The 22,894-nt window shown below is 39.8% G+C and overlaps 1 protein-coding gene across 1 annotated transcript in view; it reads right to left on the reverse strand.

Annotated features, from left to right (window-relative positions):
• hpse2 (heparanase 2) overlaps positions 1 to 22,894 on the reverse strand; it is a 45,215-nt gene that overhangs the window by 2,125 nt on the left and 20,196 nt on the right. The window contains exons 4-11 of the mRNA XM_034152309.1: positions 17,557 to 17,730; positions 16,340 to 16,511; positions 12,798 to 12,845; positions 7,994 to 8,087; positions 7,083 to 7,189; positions 6,772 to 6,886; positions 3,369 to 3,514; positions 1,147 to 1,293 (exon numbers count right to left, since the gene is read on the reverse strand). Coding sequence (XP_034008200.1) covers positions 1,147 to 1,293; positions 3,369 to 3,514; positions 6,772 to 6,886; positions 7,083 to 7,189; positions 7,994 to 8,087; positions 12,798 to 12,845; positions 16,340 to 16,511; positions 17,557 to 17,730 — 1,003 coding nt within the window. The remainder of the gene's footprint in view (positions 1 to 1,146; positions 1,294 to 3,368; positions 3,515 to 6,771; positions 6,887 to 7,082; positions 7,190 to 7,993; positions 8,088 to 12,797; positions 12,846 to 16,339; positions 16,512 to 17,556; positions 17,731 to 22,894) is intronic.

Raw genomic sequence — 22,894 nt, forward strand, 5'->3', positions numbered from 1 at the left:
ACACACACACACACACACACACACACACACACACACACACACACACACACACACACACACACACACACACACACACACACACACACACACACACACACACACACACACACACACACACACACACACACACACACACACACACACACACACACACACACACACACACACACACACACACACACACACACACACACACACACACACACACACACACACACACACACACACACACACACACCTGAGACTGTTATTCCAGGACTTGAGGCTTAAGCCTGAGTCTCAGAATAACAGGTTTAAAGGAGAGAGGAAGAGCCTGAACCTTTTGGGAAATGTGTCTTATATGACCTGGTTACATGAAGTGTAATATACCATAGTTATATACTTATAAGTTTACATAGCAAAGATATGAAAGGAAATAAAAACCCATACAAGATTCACCTGTCGCAGGCTGTGAAAACAAACTCCAACAAAGGGCCTTCACACAACACACCTTTCATTGATCTAAATGTGTGTATATTTTGTAACTCCTTTGTCCGACTAATGTGTAACCTGTTTATACTATCATACTGGCAAAATAATTAAAAACTAAGGTTGGTAAGTTTTAAGAAAGCAGTCTAACATTCCGCAGTCTATATTAATCGTTCATTGAAAAAGGAAAAGGGTTCAAACTTTCTTCCCTTTTTGTTTCATTCCTTGAGTCGCCTAAGCTATCTACCGTCGGGTTAGGCATGAAGAAGTAAATGCTTGTAGGTTTGTGGTGTGTCTTCACACAACATGCTGACCCAGTGTGAATTATAGCACTCAAGTCCAACACCCACTGGTTTCTTAAAATGCATTCACTGCAGCGTTTGAAGGGCCAGCTTAACACCCTATTAAGGGTGGAAAAAAATAAAACAATTAAAGACCCATAAACTTGTTTAGAGAAGTTCTCATTATCCCTATTCCTCATTTAAATTCCTTTCACACGTTTGCAAAAATACGAGCTGTTTTGGTAACCTGGTTCTGTCCTCAGTGCATTTGTCTTGTTTGATTCTCCCAAATGAATTGCCCAGGATATTCTAAAACAATAAGAAAGAAAGAAAACAATAATCCGATGCCGCTGAGTGTGTGTGTGCACGTGTGTGTGTGAGAGGGGGGGGTACTCACTTGGCTCTGAGTCCGTCAGTGCCGTAGGGTTGCAGCAGGTACTGATGGACAATGTTGTTCCGTAATGTCCCCGCCAACTTGATTTTCTTTCGCGACCGATGCAGGTTGATGATGTAGATCGTTATGGACCCTCTCACATAGTTATGGCTAGTGCCGCAAAGAAAATGATGAAAATCTCATCAGTTTTCCTTTACCTTCAGGAAAGACAATCAGGAAGATAAAAGGCTCCTCTCCACATCTGTTAATATGGATTTATTATAGATATTACGTTGCCATGTTGAATACAATTCTCCATAATTAAAGATGACTACAAAGAGAAGGAAGCCTTTGATATGTTTATCACACATAGAAAGAGGATCAAACCACAACTCCTTGATCTAAACTGGATCAAAAGGCTAGCAGAAAAATAATACAGAAAGATAAAGTATGCTTAAGAATGGAATTCCATGAAGCAGCAAGTTATCATCTATATTTAGTTTGAACCATAATAAACCACATTTCATTTTCAAAGCCTTTATGATTCCTATAAAGGCTATCTGATGCTAAAATCTGCTTCTCGTGTACAGTGTCCAATGTTTAAATCTGACGCTGTACAGCCCAGGGTCAGATGAAGGGTGTGAATGCGACAGGCAACTCTTCTTGAGTTACACAGACAACAGAGTGTGAGTCCCGCTGCTGAGAGCAAAGCACTGGGGACTCAACTTGATAGGGAGACTGGCTAGAGGTAAATAACTAAGCGAGACATGATCAAATCTAATAAGGACCCAGATATGAGGACAAAGACAACACAGCTTTAGTGAAAACCACATGTTCGCCTTGGTGTTCGGGGCTGGTAGACAATCCTCCCTGTTCCCTCCTCCATAATCTTATATCTTTAAAGAAATCTTGGTTTTTGGTTGGATGTTTATCTTGGTTCTTCTGGGATCAGGTTGAGCAATTTATTTAATTAACTCAACAAGACTGACTATATTAAATATATTCACAGAGAGAAATAAAGTATTGAGGGGAATGCTGTGTGTCTGGCTCCGTGTTAAACTCTTGCAGCCTTGTTTTTGAAAACTGTGGACCATGGCTCTGAATAATAGATCAGATGGTTAGATGGAGGCAGAGATAATGACCTCTCAGGCCTTTCAAATGATGAGGTTCTCAGCGATCCAAACCAGGAACATAAACATGTGTTGATGCCGTTTGATGTTGGAGCGTCGCTGGAAAGTGTAAAGAAATGGCATGCAAACCACTAAAAGGGTTAAAAGTGCAGTGAAAGTCAAATATCTAATCTGCAAAGACTTTTTAAACCAGGGACATCCTGAGCACATTAACAATAGTTGCTGTCTTACACAAACCACTAACTACAATGGTTTGTCCTTTTTAGTGCTGACTGTGTTCCTCAAAGTTTCAGAAATAACCACAACTGAAACGTTGTGTCTTACTGACTGATCAAATTAATCCTTTGGTGCATTAGTGGAGCTAAGCCACTTCTCCTTCTCCCAAATTCACTATGCATACCAGGTGTCTACTTTGAGAAGTATTTCAAATATTTGCGTGTATGTCATCAGGCCTCATGTGTGTGTTGGTTATGCAACTCCTGCCCAGTTATCGGCCATCTTTAGGTGCAGCGTTCCACTATTTTTCTAAGAGATGCAGCACCTGTAAACGCAGCCTGTCTAGAGTAAGGCCGTAAGTCTAGCCTGGTGCTGACAGCCGCTGGCCTGGGTTAAATGATAACCTTGAACAGACCATGATGGCACTCTTTATCTCCTCCAGGCACAGACCGCCTTATTGTCCCTCCCCCTCCAATACCCCCCTCCAGCCAATCCGAGATGGGATAAAGGCCTAGCACACCTTTCAGCGGCTCTTTGACGGCAGGGAGACAGAACCCACACACCTGATAAGTGATACCCGTTAAGTTTTATAGGCTCTGAGCTGTGAATGAGCGGGTGTCTGTGGTCTGCTTATTTATGGGAAGCCGAATGGCCCGGCCTGGGATTTTGTTCTTCCTCACCAGACACTGAGCCTCAGGTGATTGCATGAGGACACGAAGAAGAAAAAGTTAAAACCGCAGCAGTCTGTTTTCCATCTAAATCCTCAAGGACATTTAAGTATCGCTACACCTCACTGGAAGGCTGAGAGGATGTGTGCTTCGTCATCTGTCAGCTACAAAAGAGACCAAAATCACAGTTCATAATGATGCCGTGTTAAGGGGGTCACACTGTAGCACGTACTTGTAGTAGCTGGTACAGTGGGCGTAGATTTGCAGCTTGTCCCGTATGACTCGTCCTGGTTGTGGCTTCCGTTGCAGTCCAGCCACCCGCACGGCTAAAACCCTCGGACCAACCAGACGCTTGTAGACCAGAGAGAACCAGTAATCCTGTAAGAACAAAACCATTGCATACACACACACACAGACCCACACACACAAACACACACAGAGAGACACACAGACACCCATTTAGCGTTACTTTGAGGAAAGTAAGGGTTAATATGATCATGATAATGGTCCCAGTGTTATAAGAAAGTCTTGATCTGACGCTGGCATTGAAACAATTTAAAAGCACTGCAAACCACACTGTAAGTAAATGCAAGGTTAAATCTAATATACAAAGTTTTATTAAAAGAGACCATTTGTCACAAAGAAGCCTTGTTGGATTCTGGATTCCCATGAAAGGAAATATTACTGAAATCTCCATTTTGATTATCCAGCCATGAAATGTTCTGGTGATCACGGTTTAAGTTTCATACACTTTGAGATTTACAAATGTGCCCGCAAAGCAGCTGGTCTGTGACAGAGTGAAAGTAGAGATTTTTTGATGGAAAAATGCCAATCCAATATATGTCAACATTTTGACAGCTGCCATTTAGTTGGAGCTGATTGGCCCTTGTAACATGTCACGTAGTATAAATGCAAGCGCTGACCGTTTTCACATTGACAGGTCTTAAATATGACATTTTTACAAAATATTATGCTCCATCGTGAATTGTTGTTTTCTGTTATCATTGTTGAGTGGTCCACCATACTGTGTCTCAGTCTATAGACTACACAGACTCAACACCTCTCCAAGAGACCCAGAACAACATGTGTTCCTCAGGAAGTTCCCATGCAATCCTGCATATGGCAACATTTAAGGGCTTCTTTTTTCCATGCAGACTTTAACTTAATTTGCTGCCAAGGCATCGAAGAAGCAGAGCACAGCATGGAACTGTATAGTGTTGGCCACAGGCACAGGGATGGATGGGTGAATGTATGGCCAGAACTGTGATCTATGATTATTACATGAAGTATAAAACAAAGAACAGCTATGAGTCCGAAGCTTTATTTGAGCAAGATGGCCGGAGTGATGCTATACTCTTGCTTGGGGTTTACATTTCCCAACTCAAGTAAGAGAAACCATCAATGAATTGCTATACTTTAAACTACGACTGCGTTTAAATCCCCAACCAGAACAGGAATTGTGCGGACATAACATTTCATTTGTAGAGGAAAATCTGATATGGTCCTAATCCTAAACGGCCTCTCTTTGTTTTCTGTTTCCCTGTCCAAGTGCTTATCTTTCTCATCCTGTCTTTTTGCCCCCAAATATTCAGATAACAAGTGGAGGAACAAACATCCAGATACTATACAAACCAAGAAACACAGTTAATAACAGGCAGGAACAAGTTACCTAGTATAATGTCATGGACTGAGGAAACGTAAATCCATGCACCAGAGACCAATAACACCCAACCTGGCCAGAATATGCAGATTATAACAAGGAGAAAACACAATTAACCGTTAGTGTTTATTGTAATAGGCCAAATGAGAGTCAGACTATTTGGCTGAGACGCTGTTAATCCATGAGATCATTAAGTATGAGGTCATACTATAACATTGCATATAGCGGCAAGTTAAAACATTTGGGTGTTTTCAATTAAAAAACAATCTTCTGCAAGCTCTAATTGAGCTTTCCAAAATATACTAAAAGATGACAGCTGTAAAAAATGAGGAGAAAAAAAGACTAATCCAGGAAAAGGTCAAAGAGATGCAAGTATACCCACAATATGCTGCCATTAAGGTTGGCTAGTTAGGGGGGGTTCAACCTCATCTCCCTGATTTCTATGTGCTTTGCAACGGCCTTTAATCTCCTGAAATATTGTCTCTCTTCAAAGCATTTGAAGGGCAATGTTTTCTAACAGGAGCAATATGCCTTCACACTGCCAGACACTAAATACTGGCATTTCTGTTTCTCAAAGATGAATCTTACTTCACCTTAGTGTAGGAGTTTACAAACAAGGCGTGTGGACTGTAAACAAAACAAAGATTATTTGATAAAGATTGGGACAAAAGCGCAAGTAAAGAAAAGGCAGAACTGTGTTAAAAGGAAAGGTAGGTGATTCATTCAGGGGGAAGGGGGGTTCAAATGGATTCTCCCATTGGAGGAGTCGTCCTATAGGAGAAGGGGCCAGGTCATAAATTTCAAGGACAGGTTGGCCCTGCAGTGAATTCTCTCAGCAGGTAGGCTGGGGCAACCTCTAGACATCCAGCCATTTTAAAAGCATTGTGATCCTAGCGGGACGCCGCCATTCCTGGAAAAATAATGGAGAGGGAAAGAGAAGAAAGATGAAGCTAAAACGATACAAATGAGGTGGCTTCGCCAGTTTCTTTTCTTCTTTTCACATCTTTCTCTGCTTCAAAAATATCGGGTAAAGAGGACAAAGGATTTTGTAGAAATTGATTATTTCAGATGCGCAATAACATTAGTGGGTAAAATAGTACTCATTCTGGCAGCTACTTATAAGCAGAACAGGAATAAAGTCATCTTGAATGATAACAAATGTTTGATTCCGTCATATTCCACTTGATTGTAGGAGCAATGATTTACGATACAGGCCCCTAATGCAACCCTCTCACCTCTGCCCTGCCTCAGCTAAATATAATCCATTTCTTTAAAAATGTAATGTTTTTTTTGTATGAACTTGGCTCATGGTAGACTTTTGTAACTCCAATTTGTTTCCCAGCTAAATTCAATAAGTCCCTACTTATCTTCTCTGTTTTACCTAGCAAGAAACATCTCATGTTTAGCTTTTAGTACAATAAAGGAACATTATAACCTTAAAATTAGGCCTACACATGCTTGTTGTTTAAATAAAAAATCTTCATGAACAACTTGTAAAAAGATCAATGTGTGTCAGATGATTAATACGGTTGTTGTATTCTGTACCTTGAGGAACTTGGGATTGGGCAGGTCCATTTTAAACACTGTTGCAGGCTTTTTTTACTAACATGCCTGTGTATGAGCATCTCAGGTTGCAGATCTGTCACCGGCCGACTGTCCCGCACAGAGAAGCGCACAGTTGTGATGGGGGTTGACGGGAGCAGTGACACTGTCCTGAGCTTCTGACAAAGGGCTAAGGTTACATGGCATTTCGCCCCCACGTCTAAGCACTCATCACCACTAAACGCCTTTCATCTCGCCTAATAGCTCCCACGGGAAAGAGCGAGAGGTGCTATCGAGGCACTGGGTCTGGCACAGAGAAGGTCCAGATAGTAACAGGACTACACAGGTCAGAACCTTGTTATCATGAGGAAAAAAGGGGAATTGAAGCCTTGAAAATAAGACGCAATAATCCTTGTTGGACTGAGAGACTCACAGGTAGAGGGTTAAAGTTCTGGTCCACAAGGTGTGTGTATCCGTAGTCAAAGAACGAGTGACGCAGGACAACATCAATCCCCTGCACAGCAGCCATTCCCAGCGCGTTCACCCACCTGGAAAATATATGAACACATACACAAAGAGAAGAATTAGGCCTGCAACAGCAGATGCCTCTCATTGTGATACAGGTAGCACAGAAAGCATTGGAAATAAATATGTTTTTTCCTATCAGTTTATGAGTATTAAAGTTATCATTATCCAAAGAACACATCGCGGTGGATTTAGCGACAGTATGATAGCAGTACTCACAGAAAGCCAGCAGCGTATGTGTCGGAGAGATTGTTGATGCCTCCTGCCCACGCCGGCCCGAGCCCACCCAGCCACACCTTCTTACCAGGAGAGTGTGTGTTCACAACCTGCATGGAGAGGGACAGAAACACAGGTGTATCAGCAACGTCAACCATGGAATCAAGTTTATGAAATCTAAAAAAAAAATTGAATCAATACATATTTTTTTTACCAGTTAAATTGTCACTGTACTAACATATGCTTCTCCTCTAATGACTGCATTTTCAAGACTCTAATGTAAAGTCATTTCAAGTAGTAGTTAACAAACTCTACATGTGCAAAGAGACTGAACCTTAGAATTGCACACAGAATAAAAATATAGCTACACAAAAACCTGAACTCACTGACTTTGGCTGAGTGGTACTGCAAAAAGGAATCTCACTTTTGATACATTTCATTCAATGTTGTAACTTTTTTCTTGGCAATGGTTGCTTATTTTTCCCTGAGGCACTTTGGCACTGTCCATCTCTTACAACTCAGCAAGTCTGCCATATCAGCCAGTGTTGATAATATTACCTCATGGTGGAGAGACAACCATCTTACCCAGAGGGCTCGTCTTGTGGTGAGCACATGTGGCTTTATCATTACAAAAACTAGCTGAGGACTGATGCATGACCTTGCAAACTAAAAAATGCTAATATACAGTAACTTCTGATTTAAATTAGTTGTTTCTTCCTATCCAGCCTGGAGGTGTTGTGAACGACCTGTGATATGACATCTGAAATATACACCAGACAAATACATTTTGTATCTACAGTACAGCTCTAGAACTGACATATGATATTCACCGAGGAGCAAGCAATCAAAATAGTTGATGTAAATATTTTCACCGTAGAAGTTCAATTTCAGGACTTTAAGTAAAACTCAAGTACCTTGGTGACTTTATTTATCTGCTCTGTCAGTGTGTCCAACAGACGGGTCTTTAGGAAGTCCTCCACTTTGTTCACTCTGCCGTCCATATAATAACTGTAATGGAAATGCAAAGAAAATGCTGTGAGAGAAACACTCTGTACACGCTTTACAATAAGCAACAATCATTATCATCACATTTGTACAGCACTGAATGGTTAGAAAAGTAAGTGAAATGTACAAGCCTTATGTTGATTTTCCATCAAAACAAACACCAAATATGAGTGTGTGTGTAACTTAAGTTCAATTGATTGATAAGAACTATATATTGTGTTCCTTCTACATCTTGGACCATATTTCAAAAGACTTTTGTTCCATGCCCCAAACACAATGGACCAGGGTGTCTTCCTATTGGTAAGACACTCTCTATATTTCATAATAACATATCACACAAACAGGCGGGTCAATGGTAAGTTAAACTGTACAACAAGAATAAAGAAGCTTCACAAATGCTATACTAACGTAGCTGCGGTTCCTTCTTGGGTTGCATCAAAGAGCAATTGGAAGCACTGAGATGTCAAACTGACCAATGCAGACATCCATGTGTTTTAGAGATAAAGACACAAAGAGAGATGATAATGAGAGATGATGTTAAGAGAGCGCGATGAAAGAAGAATGTTATGGATGTTAGAGCCAAAGTCCGGAGGAACATCACCCAGACAGAAAGCCTCTCCAAGATCCCTGCAAGAGTCCAAGAGAGGAAAACCAGAGAGCAACAACCACACACTCCTGTTTCAGGTCACATGATACACATAATACACATGCACAGTGTATCTGCACTGCTGAAGACAACATGAGTGTTGAATTGATGATAGTTCAAGATATATCTCCTAACAGTATCCCAGATTCTCAAACTTCCAGTGACGAATGTAAGAGAACATTAGTCGCTATAACAGAATCTGACCGTGTATCAATTAAGCAATTGATTTTTTCTTCATATTCAGTTGAATTCATAACGCTCTTTTTTCACCTCTTATAAAAAAGATATTGAAATAGAACATCTTTTTTTGTATCTTCTTTCAATAGTCTGGTTAAGTCATTTTGCTGAACTAATCTACATTAGTCAGGAATATTACCACTTAAATAAATATTTATAATTCAATGTTGTAGTCGACAGCAGAAGGATTTGAATGCTAACTTATGGATATGGTGAAAATAATGTTTTAAAAGTTGAATAACCCAGTAATGTCATATAAATGCATTCATCCGCTTCACATAAGCAATGGAAAAAGTGACACGTATGAGAATCAAAGACTCATGTGGGATCATTATTTTTTACAGCACCATGACAAAAGAAAATAACGAAAACAGATACAACACGTGTTTATTAGATATGTAAGAACAAATCTGTGAGTCATTGCAGAGCAGATTTCTATTCTGAAAACAACAAATGTTATTAATCAAATACCTCATCAGCTCAGTAAAAGTGTTATTCCAATTTAGAATTACTACAAAACACTTGTAAACTGGGATGAGGGATTCAAGTTCCATTGAATCAAAGTCTCAACACATTAAAGGGTGCACAGGCAAGGGAGGTTTGCACTCTATCCAGAATAATAAGGCCAATAGACAAATAGACCATATCATCATAACAGCAGCATCAATAGTCTGATGTGTCAATAAAATCGCTTAGGAAACAGCTGAATTATATTCATGTGGTGCAGCAGTGTTGCAATCTGAGCTTAACCCCATTGAAAATGTTGTCCCCGCGTTGGAAAAGTCCCAAACTCCTGGCCTCAAACTGTAAACAACTCTTGGATTAAGTCATAGCTTTACACAAATTATTTGGTTATCCTGTCATCTTTCCAGAGAGCTCACAATAACTCTTCAGACCAGAACCCAGAGAAAGAAATTCCAGCTCATATATGGAAACAGAATCAAAAACTGAACAAGTTATTTTATAGCTGTATCTTGCAATGTAAATAAAGCTATTATGGTCAGAGTCTAAAAGAGAGCAAGCAAAAGGGCAACATTTGCTTTCTTTGCTTACGTTTGTTGGTTCATTAGAGTAGAAAACCCATCAAGAAATGAATATAAAGGAAACTGTTTAAGTATGTTGACCAGGATTGAGGGGATTTCAGCTCGGTATTCTTAGGATTGCCCAGGTCTAAGCTCCCAAAACAGAACTAATAACTTTTTCCCGTGTTCATCCAATATTTGGCATGACTCTTAAGCTGCCAGACTAAAATGCAGAAAAGAACAACACTGGGTCTGAATGTTTTCATACAAAGATCCACTATGTCAGCTGGTTTTCCGTAGCTCTCACTGTGCCAGGACTGCACTAAAGACAGCTCACTAATAAAACAATCAGCACTCTATTTAAAATGATAGCATAGACTACAGAAGAAGTGGATGTGATCAAATACCAGACAGGGTCGGGTTAAAGCAAAAGAATATCAATACCAAACAAGCGAAAATTCATACATGTTAAATTATTTTTGGAGAAATGTAGAGTGAACTAAAGTCTGAGAAATACTAAAAATGAATAGTTCCTTTCACATGAATGTTTTGTTAGATAATGATCACAGAGGACTTGTTTTAAATTGTCTGATAGTTGCAGTCTCAGGACTTCTCCAAGTCAAACGTGTGTTAGACATGTATCTGTTTTATTATGCTGCACATTTTAATGTCATGTTTCGTGATGAGTTATGTTTCCATCTTCTGCATGGATTCCTTTCCTCATCCTTTTAACCTCTATTCTGTAAAAAAGTAAGAAGATGTGTTTCTTGATGTGGACCAGCAGGTTGAACCCAGCTGAGCGATGTGTAGTTTCCCTCAGGAATGCCATCAGTGATTTTACAGTGCCTCTGTGAGTCTCACATGAGAAAAGATGGGATCACAAACCTTTCACATTTATTTGTTCTAGCCTCAGCTGTCAATGCACGCACACCCTGCTCTCTGACATGCAGCACTGCTGTCATGCTGACAATGAACGAGAAAGATGTGAGTAGCGATGTAACCTTGGCCTTAAAATGTGGCTGCAAAGCATGTTTCGTTCTTTACATACACATACGATGTTTTATCAAGACAACATTTGCAAGGGAATTTGAAGGAGAATTGCGTAAAACCCACCAGGTTCTTGAAAAAGGGCATTCTCTAGGCAACATATTGGCCTACAGATAGTAATAACAGTAATGTTTTATAAACAATTTGCACTTATCTATCAATCATTTTACACATAACAAACAATTTAGCAAAAAAGTTTAAGACCATCAAACCAATAGCTGTCAAGACATTTAATTGTAAACCACAACATGGAGCTACCAAAAGTCACCAAATATTCATCTTCTGTGGACAATAAATCTATATCAATCTAAAATGTGTTGAGGTGTGTTAGCGTGGACCAATGAGGAGTCCTCAATGCATCTTGAGTGCATTAACACCTGGACTTAGAGATGTGCACTCTTGTAAATATCAGCTCTGAGCAGGGCCACGGAGCACAGCGAGGTCTATCCAGAGTATGTGGTATGAGCACCACAAATTAAATTATATTGACAACAATTGTATTGGCCTGAAGGCAGAAATCTTAGACCTATATATTTCAAATACTGAGTAAACAAACTCAAAACAGTCTGCATGGTTACACACCACCAGAGGTATGTGACAAATGTTTTTTCTCATCATTTGGGTGCATTTTACTTTAAGTATCAACAGAAAAAACTGATAGAAATGTGTACATCCAGACAACCAGGAAAAACATCTTGAGAAACAACCGGCACACTATCTAAAGTCTGAGATAACATTAAACAGCAGAAAGATGGGAAAGAGAGGAAAGAGAGACAGAAAGAGAAAGATCATGTTTTGTTGGTGATTCCAAAAATGCATAAGCAGCAGTAACTGAGACAAGATGCTCCAAATGTCAAACTTAAATGTTGTGGAAAAAACGTAATAACACAATAGGACCCAAATATCAATGTTTTCTGCAACAGAACACCTCCGACTGTAAACCATGGACAGCCTGTCTAAAGAATCCATATGATTCTCTAAAGTGTATAATGAACGCTGCGTTTCCAATCTGCTACGCTTGATACACACACAACTAGCCAGCTGCAAAGGAGTAAACACCGTGTTGTAGACGTGTTAATGAGTGGTCCCTACTTTTATACGTTTGGCTTTTTTTGTAGAGGTCAGAGTTGCCGTCAGGAAGGCTGGTTAAACAGGAATCTGGATCTCTAGTGTAAAACGGGCTAATTGACAGAGGGAATGAGCCAGAGCATATGGTTTGATTTTAACAGTGTGGGTGGTGTTTTTCTAAGCCTTACTGACAGCCCTGCCTCCTTCCGTTTCTTCTAACTTCTCCTAATTAGACCTGACCTTCACCTTAATGACCATTCACTCAGTCGCACAGGGTGTGTCTGAGCGTACAGAGGGTGTGTCTTTTTAATGTAACACGTGTTTAAAGACATAGTAAAACATGGGACAAAAGAGTTAACCATTGATACTAAGCATTTCTACAGGATGTGCAATAGACAAATTGCAGGTGTTACTAATTTAACACACAAACACACACACACTCTCTTTCTCTCTCTAAAGTTCCCTTTCCTGTTGTTCCATTGACTGGATATAGCCACATCAGTCTCTCTCAGTAACACGCCTTAAATTGCTTGTTGCTGCCTACTACTGTGCAATTGAGTGATAATAATACAAATCATGGTTACATTTAAGGTTTTTTAAGTAGGAAGTCTACGGTATGAGAAGAATGCACATGGATTCGGGGGTAAACTATGGACAAAATAATAAAATAGAAAAAAAGGGTAAAATACCTACTGTTGCCACGTAACTGCATCTACAACAGAGCCGGCATTCTTCATGAACCTGAAAGTCAGAAAAACAGAGTTATCTTCACATGAGTGGACCTCTTTTTAAAAACTGGGTGTTATCAAACTAATTTTCACAGTTATTTTAACATTGAACCTACAACGTATCTGCTAACACATGGGAATATAAGACAGGAAGGCAGGGTGCAATATCCTTGTTTTAACACAAGAGATTTGAAAACCAGGATGTGAAAAATATACTACTTTTATGTGGAGTAAGTCAAACTGTTTTCAAAGAGCAACATAACTTTACTCTACTCTTGGTTGATATGTACATCTAATGGAATATGTCATAGTGTTGATTAGATTAAGTGAAGACAATTCGGTATTCTATAGGGGAAGTAAGAGCTTAATTAAGATGGTCAACTTACAGTACAGACATAGAAAGATTTCCATTTGAAGCCCAGTATACACCAAATGTTGTTCAAGCCAAGAAAGACACCGTGTTTTCTTGAGCTTTTTCCGCAGCCTGTACAGTTTGATTTAATTATGTTAAATACAAACTCCTGCACACAAACAACAACTCAACACATACACACTGACTCGTCTGCCTTCCTCCTCCTGGGCTTCTGCATCTGTGTGTGTTTCCTTGTCTACCTGACCCAAATCTCTCCATATTTGGGGGTAACAGCTTGGCTTTAATGTGTGTCTCTAAACTTTCACCCCTCTGGCTTGTTTAGTCTGTCCAGCTCTGATATTTGGACTGTTGAGCAGCTCAGTGTCTAATTCATCTTATTTCCTGAGAGCAGCAGAGTAGTTGGGCTGTCAAACACAAGAGCCACCCCCTCGTAACGGTGTCAAACACACGAGGATCACTCCGTCGTTAAACGTGTCACCAGTGACCTGCAGATACTCCATCCATCTCCTCTTCATCCACTCTCTCCCTCTTAGCTTCTCAATGTATCTTTCTTTTCCAGAAGGTCCACTCCTTATTAATCAGTACACACACACACTTCATGTACACACACACACACACATCGGTACACACACACCTTTTATTCCTGAGTAAATTTGATCTGTCAGCACAGTGAGATAAACAGCGGCTCATAATGGTTCCTGTGATGTAAGTAGCTCGAGTACCTAGAGGGGGGAGACCCATATCAAATGATTCTCTCCCCCCTGTCTTCCAACTAGCTGTCAGAGTGTGTGAGGCTGCAGAGAGGAGCTGGAGACAGATCCAGGCTGAGATATACAGAGACATTAAACTGTTGTATGCTTCTGCACACAAACCTTTTTAGCTGACATTAGTTTAATTTCATAGACTGTACTTTGCTTCACGAGATGCTGTTTCTCGTTTTACTGTTTTCAACATTTCAGTTAAGGTCAGAGAGCTGGATCTTGCACCTCTGAAATGTCAAATTGACCTCTGGAGAGAAATACATATTTGATGACAGACAATAAGCATTGATTATAGCTTTCTTTCAGCCAACGCGCATGACAAGTTAACGGTTGAGTGTCTCCAACGCTGACCTTCCCACTCAAAATCCATACAATATATATCAGTAATTTATTCGTATTCATTCACCAACAAAAGATATCTCGATATCTCTAAGAAGAGCACATCTATAGTGCATTATGAGGGTATTCATCTTGAATTATGATTGATTTGTGTATTATCCCACTGAACACCTGCATCAAGTATTCAAACTGTAACATTGACTTGTGTGGTAATGCCTTATAGAGTTGAACAGCACTATTAACACTTTATAAACCGTTTACCACACATTATTAGTTGTGAGAAGGTAAAAGTGTGTTTTTTTTTAATCTTTATTTGTCAAACATGATGAGAAATTCTCCACATGAGACATATTTTATATATAATTACAGTTGTACTTTACTTTGTCATTCATTATCTGTTTATACACCAGCGGAGGAGGAGCTATAGGGGTTGGAAAATACATGAATAAAAGGTTAGATCTGCTCACAACTAGCATGTTATAAACCATCTATAAAATGTTTATATAGGAAGTGTTACCACTTGTTCAAATCAAATTCCGTATTCAAGTTTAATATTCTTGATAATACTGAGCAATTTTCCATTTCAGGGTAACAAAAACATGTCTTTATAAGGTCCTGCTTTATTTGGAGCATCCGACAGTGACAGAGCCGTGTGTATCCGTCCATGTTTTATTTTCAATCTGTTTGTTGTACAGGGCCACTGGAGCATCCATTTGAGTCAACTTTGTTTCTATTTCAACAGACCCAAAGCAGAGTGGCTTAACTTTTTGGGAAGTGATGAATACGTTTGAGAGCTGCGTCATCTATTTGGTCAATAGAACTGAGAGAGTTTTTCTGTCTTAAAGGTGTTTTTACAAACTAAGACAGGCAGACACATCCAAAAGTAGCATACATATTTTCAGTGTCTGATTAATCTGAGGGGTCAGTTTGAGTTCATACAGTATGATCACACAAGAGCAAGAGCTTGTGTTGCTTAGAGAAATGACATTTTGGGACAAGCTTTCTTTTATTTCCTATCAAAACTGGGCCGTCTGATTTAAAAATGTGCAATTTGTTATACTGCACTGTAACTTTTAACTTTTATCCATGTATTTTTTCTTTTAATGTTTATTTTATTATCTTTTCTTTTTAATGACTGATTTTAAATGCCATTTTCATAATGTCTTCCATTTTTGTAAAGCACTTTGAATTGCCTTGTGTTGAAAGGTGCTATATAAATAAACTTGCCTTGCCTTGCCTTGCCTTACTGTCCTATCATTCTTTCCCTGTACTAAACTGTTTTCGGTCAATTTTATGACTTTGACATTAATAGCTTAACTTTGTATTAAAGTTAAAGCTTGCAAACTCTTATGATTTGATCTCATGATGATGATTTTATCTTGCAAATGTGTATTAAAAGATATGTGTTTTCATAAGCCCTTAAATGCCTTGAAAGCTTGCAAAATTAAGACCCTCCTCATAACTACTATACTATTTTTAAATAATATAAGTACAGTACAATCCAGAAGTAATAAGTGAATCAGGAAAAGTATGTTTGCATTTGAAAAAGGCAAACAGTAAAGTATTACTGACCTGTAGGTAACAAGCAGAATACAAAGCCTTTTTTGCAGTACAAATAAAACTAGAAAGTATGAAATGACCATCTCAGGAATAGAGAGAGAGCTGTTGGAGATGTATTAGAGTCGGACCAAAGCTGGTGGAGCTTATGGGTTAAGCCAGCAGGTGGGACGTTGTGCCGTCACGTTATCAATCAGATGACACTTTATTTAGGTTGACATGGTATAACTGGAGCTGAGACGCTGAAACCTGCAGAGTGGAAATCCATAAACACAGAACACTTCTGCAATGCGTGTGTGTGTCTGCGTGTGTGTGTCTGCGTGTGTGTGTGTGAGCGCTTTAAACACAGTAAAGCTCAGTAAGAGTCAGAAACCCCTGCAGCATACATTCCACTACCTTAGCCCTTTGTTCCCCTGCAGGATAGCCTAACAAGGACATATATCATTCCCTATCAATGTGTTACATGCTGACACTCACCCGTCCAGCAGCAGGATGGCGTTCTTCCGGGGTCGACCTGCGTTGGGGCCGTAGAGGTGAGCTCGGTGGTAGTAGCGCACAGACTGCAGCAGGGTCCGCAGCTTGGTGTGGTCCTGAGCCAACTGCGTGCTGTTGACCGCTCGACCCACCATGCTGCGGTACGCGTTAGGCTCTGGGAAGAAGAGATGCAGTACACTGAGCCACAGAGATATATTTTACAAAAGCAACATTGAGGAGGTCAAGGTGAAAACATTTGTGTTGTTGTAGTCTGATCTTGCTTTCCTAGAGAGTACCAAACATCCAGTAGAAAAAAGGGTAATTGGGCAATTGGCAGTAATAGAGACAGATGGACTGAATGTGAGACGGATGGTCCAAGCACACAGGGTGGCCTAGCAGAGCCAGGAAAAGAAGATACGGAGGGAGATAGTTTCCCCAAATGGATACAAATAAAATGTTACAGGCACTTTCCTTTTTAACAACAAGCGTATTGTTATTGTCTTGACCAGGTTGTGTCTGGGCTTTAAAATATATCTTTCAATATGTCTGCTTTGTGTGTGAATGTAGCTGTGTCTGTGCTGCGTTCCGTATATTTAATGAAAATATTTTTGGCAAATTCAAGAGGATTAACTTTTCATTCCACCTCTCAAAACTAACTCCGTGTCTGCACTGTCTGCGTGATTTACTTTAACTGTGCTTTTGCTGGGGTCCAAGTCACACATGGTTCAGTCAATGGATTTTCAATGGTACTTTTAGGCTTAGTCTAAAATAAAAGTTGCTATTGTGAGCTTAATTGCAGATGAAATGAAATGAATTCTGAAGTGATGTGCAGCAGGGGAACACAAGGCTTTGTGTGCAGCGCAGCTCCCCAGGAACACAGATGGTTAGGATGACATGAGAGCTTGCAGTTCCTTTGATCCCTGAATTAACCCCTTGCTCTACTCTCACTTACAGCTTGCTCTCTACATTTGTTGTCATTCAAAGCTGGTATAACCAGTAAATGTTTGATAAACAAATGTGTAACTGCTTTCTCATAGCACGGGACTTTAAACAAAGTACTTTTTTGGACTAATCTAACAGTAAAAAGTGAAAGTCCTTCATGCTGTGTCATGCGAGTGTCATACAGTGTTTCTGGGTTCAAAATAGAGTGTATGTGTTAGTTCAGACGGCAGCTTATCATGTTATTTAGTATGCAGCATGTGGTGTGTATGTGTACTGACCGTTTCCAAGCTCCCAGGATATGTTGTACTTCTTTCCAGCGCCGTACTTTAGGAGACTCAGGGTGGAGGAGGTATTCCAGGAGTTGTCTGGGTTTCTGTGCAGCGCGTTGAGCCCCAGGATCAGGTGCAGACCAGCACAGTCGGCAAAGTTGTACAGTTTGTCTAAAGACCTGGCTGGGAGAAACCCACAAAGCAGTTGTAACTTTGATTCTTTTTATGCATCTGGTATCACATGGAGACCATGTGCAACTCATCGATGTACTGTTGTACATATCTATGTGTTGTAGGAACCCCCTACTGTTCTTATAAAACCATGTCACGATCCTGTTTTATGGTGCTCTTTGTACCATAACCACCGATATTTGCAGCTATAAAGAGAATATCAACATGTGATGAAATGTAGTTTGCATTATTGAGTGCAAACTGCCCTCACAGTGTTTTTGAGTGGGTTTGTGATGCTATTTTACAAGCTATTTGGTCTGTTATGAAGCACTAAAGAGATTTATTTCAATGCTGAGAAACAGTAAACAATTTACAAATGAAAAAATACGTTTATTGGAAAAACATTGGGTTCGTCCATTTAAACAAACAAGTTCTTTCTCTTGTGACCCTTTTGAAAAAAAGAGTGGCTTCTTCTGAATTCTTCAACCTCAGTAAATTGTAACATATACAATTAGTTAAAGAAGATTCGATTTCTCAGAAGTAATGTTCATGAAAGTATGTGTACTGTATTTTGGATACATTACAAGACACCGCCGGCATTTATTTTACAAACATTTGTCGTGTGCCAGATATTGAACTTTGTGTTTGCATCTGCATGTTATGCACATGACAGCAGAGTCTGGTCTTCAGCAACATTCAGTGAGAATCCAGAAAAAAGGATTTTCCCATCATGGACTCCTGCGGTGAACTGTGCTCCTCAAAGCTGTGAGCACAGGATCATTCAGTTCCTCTGCAGCTGACCACTCACTCACGTTAATGTCTGCTGTCTCCATCACATCACGTTATTCTCACTGTGCAGTAAAGATAGGGAGCCCTACCACAGATGCTGGCATGTGGTGAAAGTGCCAAAAGAGTTTGTTTATATGTTAATGTACGACAGCAGGCTTGTCCTCGAACCTCAGGCTCTTGAATTGAAATGTTATCTGCTTGGAGTCCTTCCATTAATGTATAAATTACCTCTCTGTCCGACCCTTACTTCCTAGGTTCAACAGGAAACAGATGAAGTGTGTGTGCAGGTCTGGTTCTGGCTAGAATTTGCCCTCAACGGTGTGTTCGGCACAAGCTGAGCTTGCCAACTGTTCGCTTTGTCCTAACTGGAATGAAGAGAAAAGTGGAGCCGACCAGGGTGCATGTGAGGTCTTCTGGATACATATGGAGATGTTACGACCATGTGAACCGTATAAGGTTCTCTAATATTTAATAACTGAATGTGAGAGATACAGACGTCTGGCTTTAAGACAGAGTCAAAATACATTGGAACATAAAACAATGCTTATTAAGTCACACCTTGTGCAAATGTATTTTTTTTATATTCAGCATTTACTGTAAGCCTTTATACCAATAGAGTAGTGGTTAGGTATAATCTACGGAGCAAACAGCGAGAACAGAAAGAATGCATGTTGCACCTGGCATTCATTCGTTTTCCAGCAACGGCAGGACAAAGGCTGAAAACAAAATGAAATGCTAGCAGTTACAATGGTTTTATTACACAAAGTGCTCTTTGGGAGTGTATCTCCTGAGTAAACTGTCTGTTCTCCATCTCATTAATAAGCACCAATAAAGTTATTATCCTAACTGCTATTATCATAACTTCCTTTCTTTGTGGTTAAACCAGAGTGGTGTCTGTTTGCAGGAGCAAAGTTGAGGGCAACAGGACAGAGAAAGTAGCGCCAGATGTGGCTGTCAGGATGAGTGATTCCAGGCCTTTCCTCACCTGAGACCTGAGCAGAAGGCTAGCACAGCTAGCAGCCCGCACACATTCATAAAGGAATCATTTGACACCGCAAGCTGCTAAAAATATTGTTTCTCTGCTGGCAGGTCTGAGAGCAACATGTTCACATAAATACATGTCTAGGTGTTCAGTCCCTGGTGATCCTTCTTAACCAACAGCAGACAAATTCATAACTATCAAAGGTATACAAATAAAATATCAAACTGCAATGCTGGCCGTTAAATATATAATTTATCTGTTAATATCAAACAAATTCATGGATATAAAAACTGGGCTCATCATAGTAGATGGAGCTGAAATTAGCAGTTGATTGATCTATAGAAAACTAATAGGCAATTATTATAGTAAATAAAATCTTTTTAAAAAACATGATAAAATGAAACGTATCCTCAGGTTGCAACTTCTCCAATAGCAGAATGTGCTGTTTCTCACTGTCATAATATATTTGTAAATTAAATATCTTTGGGTTGGGCCTTTGAATATGTCACTTTAGGCTATCCCTATTATTCAGAGGGGCAGGTAAATACTTTAGCAAAGCTACAGCTAGACAAGAGCTTTTCTTATTCAGGGTAAAAAGGACAAACAATAGTACAATTCCCTGGGAACGGTCTATCCTTTTAAGGGTGGTTAATCCTCAGTTAGCCAGTTTCTGTTTCGGTTGCACACACCGACAACAGCTTTTAGCCCAAGGAGAAAGTATAGTATTACTGGCCACCGTAGCCAAGCTCTCATTTATAGCCTAGAAAGAGAGGGTCATCATATGTTTTCTTCCAAAGAGAAAGGGATGCTGGGTAAATTCCCCCTCCTGCTGTTAGGAAATCTGCAGATCACTAAGGCCAAACATGAAAGTGCTCCTATGCAGACACCCGCGAGCCCTGAAGCTACAAATCTGTAATCTCAGTCAGATGAAAGTAATGACATTTCCAAGACACCGTGAATCTGTGTATGTATGCACATGCACACATACCGTGTGTGTGTGTGTGTGTGTGTGTGTGTGTGTGTGTGTGTGTGTGTGTGTGTGTGTGTGTGTGTGTGTGTGTGTGTGTGTGTGTGTGTGTGTGAGCTGTTACTGTCACATCTGTGTTATGAAGAAAAATGAAATGTAGCAGGATGTAATGAAATATTGGGGCAAATGGTGAAATATAAGGTGAAATAGCAGCACTTATTTTTATTGGAAAATAACTCTCCCAAATGGGAACAATACAGATGATCTACTGTTTTACAAACACAGTCATAGACAATCAATCAAGCATACATTAAATTGCCTTAACTTCAGTTAAAACTATTAAGACAATAAGGAATGGAGATCATCCCAATGACATTGATTCATGTCTCTAAGTCAACATCATTATTCATTTGCAGATTTTTTCCAAGAAAGATGTCTCTTGTGTTGTAATATTTTTTAAATGCAAGTCTCAATTCACTGCATAAAACAATGAAAGCCTGTTTAAGAGGTCAGACTGTACTCACTCAGCTACAAACTTCTCTTTTATCTTACAAACAGTCCAGTCGGAAACAAGCAGAACAAACCCAGCAAACAGTGTGTGCATGCGTGTATGTGTGTGTGTGCGTGTGTGTGGGCGTGCGTGCGTGCGTGCGTGTGTGTGTGTGTGTAGCGGAAAGAGTGGGGTCTGGATATTGTCAAGCTGTCTATCTGATAGAAAAGCCAGTTGTGTGAAGCAGGGCAGAATAAGTCAGTGTTATGCCTCATTTCTGCAGCTCTGCATATTCCCTCAAACACTGAGCTACACGTAGGTCTATATACAATTGGCCTGTATGCACTCGTACTCTGGTTTATATACCACCCACATGAACAAGACGCCCAGTTTCCAATGAAATAACACTTTGCTCTGTTCTGCACCTTTAGCGAGTTACTGTCTGACAAGAGAAGACAGGTGTATTTTTATTTGAAAGTCTCTCCTGGTGCAGTTTTATATATAGTTTTGTATGCTACAAAAATCCCTTTCATCATATCATATTTCCTCATGGAATAAGGAGTTGCATTGCACATTGTTATAATTATGAGACAGACCTGCTTCTGGGTCTTTAGGAAAGTCTTCAGATACAAAAAAAAGAAAAAAGCTTTTCAAACTGAGATTCTTGACATCAAAATCTCAGTTAAGAAATGTTGATATATTCCTACATTCCCCATCAATTTGGCCTTGGAAATTAAATAGGGAGCAAAAAACAGTTTTGTGTGTCTGGTTTCATTCAATATATAACATACTGACGTGCGGCCAGACACAGTTTACCTCCATAGCAAATGACGATTTGGATGTTTAGTCGCATCAAAGTCAGTCTGGAACATTCAAGTGCGGGCACACACACAAACACACACGCAAGTTTGAGACTCAAGCTGAGTGCTGGCTTGCTTTAAAAGCCTAATCAAATCTGAATAGTCAAGAGACATGTGCAGACAGGGCAGAAGGCTGTTTTCCTGTTTATGGATACAATGTGTTTTTCCATATCTGAAGATGCACATGTTGCACTCAAGCTTCCAGAGGTCTTACAATTCTTTGTAAGTTTTACATTCTTCAGAAAAGGTTCTAAGAAAAAATACTGTAACATTTGTAATACGAGAGAAAATGGGTTTGAATTAAAAAACATTATTTCCTTTTTGTGGATAATAAGCATTGAAACTGAGGCAAAAACACTGTTTCGATATGTGAGAGCATAGAGGCTTGTAATTCTTTATGTCAGCTGTAACAACTCATATTACGTCAGTCTAAGATGGGCAATAAAACACAGACACACAGAACCACACACACACCCACCCATATACAAGGAGCATGGTGGAAACGGCTACTCTTAGACTGTCCATCTATCAGATTGTTTTCCACGTGCTGTGAACAATTGCTGATGACAGGATTAAAGGTTTTTACCAGATGGTTTGAAGAGTAATTTCACATTTACTTAACACACACCATGTGCACACATGCAATTGCAGACAATATGCATCAGCAGTCGTGAACAATCTAAGAGTAAACTGCTAAAATACCCGGGAAAACCCAAGTGCGGCACGTTCATCATCGGCTCCTTCATCATGGCTCCAATCTCTCAAGCTCCATGGAGTCTTTTATAGTAACTCTCTCCCTTCTGTTTCTCATTGGCCGAGTTCCTCCACTAACCAGATCCTCTGTGGCTGCAGAAAGCACACTGTGACTAAAGCAAGGTCATATACAGTCTGACTTTTCAAATTCCCATTTTTTTAAAGATTGTCAAAAGTGTAAGAACTGCTTTCGATACAGTGTGATATAAAGCCAGACCGGTGTACTGTTACGGTCGCTGTATCGAAAGCTATTAAATGCGGTGGTGTGCTATGTTAGCATGGTGTATCTGCGACTTATCCTGACGTTAACTTGACACTGCATTTTAGGGTTGCGC

Source organism: Trematomus bernacchii, unplaced genomic scaffold (genome assembly GCF_902827165.1).
Source record: "Trematomus bernacchii unplaced genomic scaffold, fTreBer1.1, whole genome shotgun sequence".
Lineage (NCBI taxonomy): Eukaryota > Metazoa > Chordata > Actinopteri > Perciformes > Nototheniidae > Trematomus > Trematomus bernacchii.